The 7660-nt window shown below is 39.5% G+C and overlaps 1 protein-coding gene across 2 annotated transcripts in view; it reads left to right on the top strand.

Moving 5' to 3' along the window:
* The first annotated feature begins 5481 nt into the window (after window positions 1-5481).
* LOC106933008 (focal adhesion kinase 1) overlaps window positions 5482-7660 on the top strand; it is a 57930-nt gene continuing 55751 nt past the window's right edge. For both annotated transcript variants that reach the window (XM_088013768.1, XM_088013767.1), the window contains exon 1: window positions 5482-6005. In XM_088013768.1, coding sequence (XP_087869894.1) covers window positions 5969-6005 — 37 coding nt within the window. In that variant the 5' untranslated portion in view covers window positions 5482-5968. The remainder of the gene's footprint in view (window positions 6006-7660) is intronic.

The raw sequence follows: 7660 nt of genomic DNA, 5'->3' as shown, positions 1-7660 counted from the left end.
GACCTGTAGAACTGAATTGTATCTGGTGATCATGGAAACTCAATATTATTAACAGTTGCAGTCAACAACAGTGTTCATATATTGTGGTAATTTCTAAGCACTTTATTTAACTGCAATTGGCAGAACAATTCATTTAACATGGCTGAAATTAAACTTAAGTCAATATTACATACATACAGTCAATTAAAAAGCTATGATCATATTTCCTGAAAATATTTTTGCTTTCAACTCTGTTGTGAGCATATTTTCACTCCCACTTCGACATATTCTTAAACTATGTAGAAATAATTTGACATGATAAAATTAGGCTTTGAGAATATATTTATAGAAATGTGTTTATTAAAAATTAAAAAAAAGAAGAATTGCATAGAATTTAATTTCAACTCCCAACAAGACACAGAGGCAGATAGACCACTAGATGGAGTTATATGACAAATTTAGATGTCAAGTGTCGCATTGTGTTCTGTAATAAATTATGCAGAAAGTAAACTCTTGTTTCAGTCATGATTTGTTTTTCTTACTGCTGTGCAATAAAGAACAATATGTACAACATAGTACTAACTCCTTTGACACTCATATTATCCATTCATTTGGTGAATTTTGTTTGAAAATCTTAAACTATGTCAAATCCAAAACAAAAAGTATTTATGCATATACACTGACAATAAAGCTATTGCAATCTGCAACTGCAGTGGTCACAAATGAAAAACTGTTTCTTTAATCTATGGAGAGTTATGCATGTGTAAATACAGGTTGTAATCGTGGTCCACCTCGATGTAATCTTTGCAGCTTGAGTTTCTGAAAATCCATTACAAAGCCCTGAGCTCCCTCAAGTCAGTTTTGTACATGTCTGTTCAGAGACTATCTGTGACATCAGTGTGTGTCTGCTGGAACTTGTGTTTGTATGGAGATTAGCTGCATGCATGTGTAGGTGGGACTGTTTGTGTAGGCCCATGAGTAGACGGATTGTTTTGAGCTTTGAGTGTGAAATGGCTGAAAAACAAATCCAAGGCAATATAATGACAGCCAGCATCAAAGTCACAATTATTTGGTTTATGCGTCCACTTATGCATGCGCGTAGGTCTGGGGGTGCATCTAGATTTCAAAGCTTCTTTTGTCTGTTGTTCATTAGACTGCTGTGATGAATTATTCATGGAAGAAGTCTCTTAAGACTTCATATAAACATAAGAGCTCCGTTCTTGCTCAGTGTAGGGCTCCTACTTGCATGTCAAGAGTCGTTTCATGTCAGTGTGTTTCAGTGCATTGAACTCATTGTAAATTCTGGGGTAAATGCCATAGATCCCCTTTCAGTGGCAAAGCACAAAACAAAACTAAAAAAAAAAAAGTCATGAAAATTCAGAGGTCACATGAAATTTTATTTTAAAAAAAACCCCTCTAAAACACAATATTATTCTGCAAAAGAAAATCTACAAAACAACGAAAGCCAAGAAGAGAATAGTAAGCAGACAGCAAAATAGTAGATAAATTGAGGCTTCGATCAAGGCCTGCACCTGGTGCTGCATCATCTACCGGATGGGGCTTGCCTCAGCACTAGATGGCTCACGTTTGTGGCCTTGGTGCCAGTACGCTACCTGCTGCATTCCCAAATACACATTCCAGAGTTTATCCTCATACTGCAATGGAGTTTATCCTTATTAGCATAAGCAACAACACAGCTTAGTCATTACTAGCAGCAACACCCACCTCACCTGCTCGGCACTGTAGGTGCCGTAGACAGCGCCATAAAATCTCTTCCTCTTCAATGTCAACTCCTGAGACCTTTACTGTGCCACCTCTTAGCAAAAATTCTTAGCATCACCCTATTAATCCCCATCGTCTCCTGGGGCTGTATAGAGCATACTCACCATCATCATCCTCTCCTGTGTGATCTTCATCCTCCTCATCACCATCCACTTCTTGTGCCATCTTTGTCTCCCTCATCATTATCCTCCTTTCCTGCAATTTTCTTTTTCATCCTCATCACTATCCATCTTTTCTGCTTCCTTTATCATCATCGGTTCTTCTCTCCTGCACCGATGGCAGTATCAAGATGGTCTCTTTCATTGTTCTCTTCTACAATGACTATAGAGACATCTTTTCTGTTTCCAAAGGATTCCACTCATGTCTCTGTCCCACCGTTTTTTGATGAGCGGCCCAAGTTGGGTCTCTGTGTCAAGCTCCTGCTCCCAAGTTCAACATCCATGGAGCACAGGTGAGCTTGCCTTTGTCTGAAGTACTCAGTCTTAATATCAGCAGCCTGCCAGCCATACTCCCAAGCTGTCTTGGGTCTACGTTGGCCCTCTAGATGATTTCCTGAACTCCTTTGTATGTCTTAGTGGCAGTTCTCCAGGGAACCACAGATGCCAGTCTCCAGAGTTAATACATTGTTAGTCTACAGACCTCCTTCATGGGTTTCTCAAGCTTCCTAGCACCCATTCAGGAGTACACTTCTATCAATTGCCTCATTGACTTTGACATGGGCCTCTCAGACTCCTTTGCTAGGTCCAGAGACCTAATGCTAATATCTGTTGGGTTTGTTAGTTCTTTCTTGTGTTGTACTTACTGTATATTTGGTATGGTGTCTAGTATTCCCATTGCTCTTTAGTTTTAGGTTTAGGAAGATGCTTATCTTAGTCACCTCCCCATAGTTATCTGCCGAGGTTCTTCTCCAGCTGCTCAAAATTCCTCTGATTAGTCACACCTGTCTGCTTCTCATCCCACTCATTAACCCTCCCAGTAGTTAAAAGGCTGTTAGTTTCCTCACCTCCCTGCCAGATGTTCCAGATGTCCATTGTGTGTTTTTCTGTGTTCCAGTTGATTCATTGCTTCCAGTATGAAGTTATCCTGTTTACAATACAAACACAAGTCTGTTATTGCCAAAAAAACAGAAGAACAGAAATTTTGGTTTCATTTTCTTTTCATATTGAAAACCATTAAAATATATAATCACCACCACTGAGAACCAAAACATCCTGCCTGTTTTCTCACATATCAAGCTTTGCTAGAAACGTATGTTCCACCCTGTGAGGACACTGCCCATAGATGGTTTTCAGCATCTGGCTCAGAATGCCATGAAAATCAAAACAACATTTTGAAAATACAAATAAAAGTTATAATCATATTAAAAGTTACATTTTCTAAGTTATTCATTTTCAGATTATAGAACTGCAATAATAGCTTTATTTATTTTCAAATTATTACACATCTTTATTAGTAGTGCCAATAATTCAGAAGGATGTCGTATAAGTAAGCTGAAAAATAAAATTTGTTTTGTTAAATAGGTGTTACACAACCATGTCATATAGATGATATATCTACTCGAAAGGTTTAGTTGGGTCCTTTATTTTTCTGTCCTCTTTTCTGAAATGTTTTTGCTTTTTTCCCTTTTTTGTTGTCGTCCTTTGTTTTTATTTTTTGCTATAATTTTTGCCACTGTTTTTGGGAGGTATTATTGTTTTCTTTCGGTTCTCCATTGTGGTAATGCTTTTTTACAAAAGATGAACAAAGTTTTGGGAAGCACATCAGTACAATAATAGTACAAAACATATGAGGAATACATTTTTCCTGGTGATGTAAATTTAAGTTTCTATGTACTTTTCTTATTTTTACCACAGCAAAGAGAAAAGACATATTAAGAAAAATATTTTTCATTATTGCCATTTTGATTTTTAAAAAAAAAAGAATCAATTAACCAAATGTTTATCGTTATTGTAATTGATGCTGTTAGCACACTTTACCCCACTCCCATATTGAAATTCAAATTAAGGTTGATGAGAAACCTTAATAGTTACCTTTTAGAGGACCTTTCTGGTTATTTTTTCAACTTGGAGTAACTAATATTTTATTTCATATTTAATTCTTGAACATTGAGTGCAAACACGTGTCATTTTTGTCAATATACACAACATAAAAATGTCTATAGAATTGTTTTAAAACCTCTTAATATTTGCTTACATTTGTATTTTTACTGAGGGGTCGCTGTTATAAAAAGTCAGAGGCACTGCCTCAGATAAAATTATTGCATGTATGGGTGGACAGTGGGCCCCTCTCCTACAGCCAGCTGCTGCAGCCATGTTGTCGAAACCTGGCTCCTCCAGCAGCAGCAGCGCTGTCAGCTAACGTCAGTGGACACCAACAACCGGGCACGGCGCTGTTGTGGACGACAACAGACTGAGAGAGGGACCCAAGCGCCCGAGCCGGTTCTGTTTCCAGCGGATATAAATGCTATATTGACCGCTCCTCGCTGGATAAGGTGACCAGGTTCGGAGACAAGGAGCGGCCGGACCTCTGGGCTGAAGCGGGTGAGTATTGATCCCTCCTGGGGGTGGACTGAGTGGGAATAGCCCACTGTTAGCTCAGCTAGCTTAGCAATAAAGGGGGGTAACACACTGAGAGACAATGGGGTTAACGTGAACGTTACACGCGTGGGTGCTTATTTTGGGTGCTCGGAAACGCATTTGGGGAAATTGCCGTGGATTACCCTTCAGGAAATTCTCGTCCTTTTGAAATCACGAAGTCATTTGTATTCTCAACATACAAACAGTGGTGCAGTGGCCGAAACCACCCCTCTGTGTTAATCCCGTAGGTGCAAAGGTCCTAAACCAAGGTGCGTTTCTGCCACGATGAGCAATAATATTCAGGCGAAACATCTGTTTTATTGTAAAGCAACTGGTTACATAGTCCGAGTATCGTTCTTGTGTTTAAGGATGAAATATGAGGAGCAGCTCTTTATTTTACCTGACTGTAAGTTTATGGCTTGCTTTCTGCCTTGCGAATCACAAAAACGACACAGACATCTGATGTTCCCTGAAACATACCAGTGTTTAAATAGATGTAGTTTCAGAATAAACAGAGAAACAAAAGACTAGTCTTGGGATGACAGGAATTAATACAAATGCAGTTGTAGTTATGATGAAGCTCAGATTGGTGCTTGGTATGGTTGTGATTTCTTAGTTTCCTTCCTTTGGCTTCTTTCAGTGGTTTTTGAGTGAGAGCTGTGCTTTTTCTTGTTTCCTCTCTGTGACTTTTGGCTGCGGTCACATCTTTCCACCTGCCTCCAGAGCCATCTCTGCATCCCCAGTTAAATCCTCTAGGTTATGGAAAAGGATGTCTATAAATGAAGAAAAACTATAAAGATTTACAGCACATTTTTACTGTTTTAAGAGACAGATAATGACTCACTAGCTATTCTTTGTACGTAGCAATTTTTTTCTACTAAACGTTCTACTAAAAATAAATAACATCTTTGTCCTGTTTGTCGTTGGAGGGGAACGTATTTAGCTCGTGCAAGCTGAGTTAAGGAGAGTTTAGGATTGTTTTTTTTCCTGAACAAAAATGTTTTGCCTTGAAATTAGCAGAATCGTTTTTTTAGCCCAGTTCTATGGCAATATTGCACACTTTTTTTTTTCCAAAAATAAAACCTTTTTACACCCAAAGCTCAATCTACAAAACTAGAATTTCAAAGGGGACTGTCGCAGTGACTACCTGATGTTAGAGAAATGTTCTATTAAACTGAAAATCTGTTTATTTATTTCACTAATGCTCATTTATATTTGTAGAAGGATTTCCACTGAGATTGATTCTGTCAGCTTTCTACCTCCTTTTTTACCTTCAGTGCCATAAGGAGGCAGGTATGTGGATGTCACTCAGCACTGAGGATGACGGTGGATTAATCATTCCCGCTGTGGTGGAGCGATAGGGATGAAGGACAGAGAGTCGTGGGAAAGATGGGGAAGCTATTGAGAAAAGCGATGGGAAGTGAATCCAGAGGGAGGAGGCAGCTGTTTGGAGGTGAAACTCAGCCCCCAGGTGTGTCAGTTCGAAACGATTGTAGGCGGGCTTTTTCCCTCCTCCCCTATAAGTGACAGCATACCGTGCAACTAGGAAGTGGAGCAACAGGAGAGGTGCACATACGGACGTTTGGAGGGTTTCTGGTGGAGGTGTTATCCTCTGCTCATCGATCGCTGACATGCAGTTCTGGGACTTTCTGGGCTGCACCAATGGAGGTATGTGGGTGGGAAGCTTTACTCATGGCTGGATGAGTCTGTGTTAAACTGCTCTGTGATAGCCAGGTAGAGGGGCTCTGGCAGGCTGAGCGCTGGAAAGGAATTTGTGCTGCTCACAGCCATGCAAGCGGTTGCATGCAACCCATCAGGCAGGTAGAGAGCAGAGACAAATAAAGACGCATGAACGTTGACAGCCTGCTCTGTTTTCCTTTGACAAACCTGGCTGCTTAGTGTCTGAAACAAGTTTGACAGATAAATTAAGTGGCACAATTTTTTTTTCTTCTTCTTCTTTTTTTCACCTGAATAATCTGGATTCTGGTTGCCTCTGTGAACATGTGTTGTCCTGTCAACAGAGAACGCTCTTTTATTTTCTAGTGAGCGATTTTAAATTACTCCTGATCTAACGATGGGACACACTGCCAACGTCTCCCTTTGAAACTGTGAGGAAAGTCCATTAAAAAGTGCCGAGACTTCATATATTGAAGTAATTTGAACTTTAAATGAGTAGTCTTCACCCCTCAGCTTTTGATTATGTTTTGTGTCCCGAGGTTACCTTTTTCATCTAGGATCTATTCTAGCATAGCGGTCTCGAGGCTAATATAGATTGGAGATTTTTTTTTTTTAAATTGTTGTCCAGAAAGACCCCATAGAATCAGGTCTTTTCGCACATGTTCATGCCTGTGCCTTTATTTATGGCTAACACGACAAAACAGCAACAGCCCTCAGCTATCAAATGTCATTGTCGATGTGGGAAATAATTTTCTACACAAACCAACTTGAGGCCATTTTTATATATAAAGTAAGAAGAACGTGTAATTCTTGGACACAAGTGGCCCTCAGGGAAGTGAAGTGAATGTGCGCTGCGTTCGCGTCTACGATTGTAAGAAATTAAAACAAACACGCCCTCTTAATCTTTTAAGATAAAACTGTGCCTTATAATTTCGAGTAAGTTGCGTTGTTTCATGTCTCGCCTCAAATGTGGTTCCTTTATCGCGCTGCGTCGGATCCCCCGAGCAGCTCTGGCTCCAACACCCATCCTGTGCCACGGGCTACGTTTCCTGCTATTGCACTAATAACTATGGCTAAGAGATACCTGACAGTTTGTGTCATATTCTTTACACTTCACAAGCCGTGTCGTAAACAGACGAAGAGGAAACGGTTACCTATCTTTAAGTGCAGCATCCATCTGTGAAATTCCCATGAAAAGGCAGTTGGATTGTAGTTGTATATAGAATTTAATTACATTTTAAAATTTAAGGGGGGGATAAAAAAATTACAAGAAGTCTTATAATTAATTTGTTGGATCTATGTTTGTCATATTTTCCACAGTAGGTAGCCTGGAGTTATCAGTGAAGTGTGGCTTGAGGCAAACCTCCTGCTGCCATCATCAGTCGGCGATTATTTGCATCCATTCCTCACTGTTTTGCATAAGTTATTCAATGTGGCCGCGACTCTGTGTTAGGTACCGAGATTGTGTAATTAATAGTAAGCTAACTATAGTAACGAGCATTTTATGCATTCATTTTTCTTTACCTTAAAGCGCTTTACTCCGCAAAAGTCTTGAAATTTTCAAAGTTGTAATTTGTCTTAAATTTGCCATAAATGCAATAAGTAAAATGTCCCATTAATGAGTTGGTAATTTCTCATTTTATGTC

This window comes from Poecilia mexicana, unplaced genomic scaffold (assembly GCF_051168715.1).
Source record: "Poecilia mexicana isolate PSO_F unplaced genomic scaffold, ASM5116871v1 scaffold_16, whole genome shotgun sequence".
Taxonomy (NCBI): Eukaryota; Metazoa; Chordata; class Actinopteri; order Cyprinodontiformes; family Poeciliidae; genus Poecilia; species Poecilia mexicana.
This window is presented reverse-complemented; position numbering and strand designations above follow the sequence as displayed.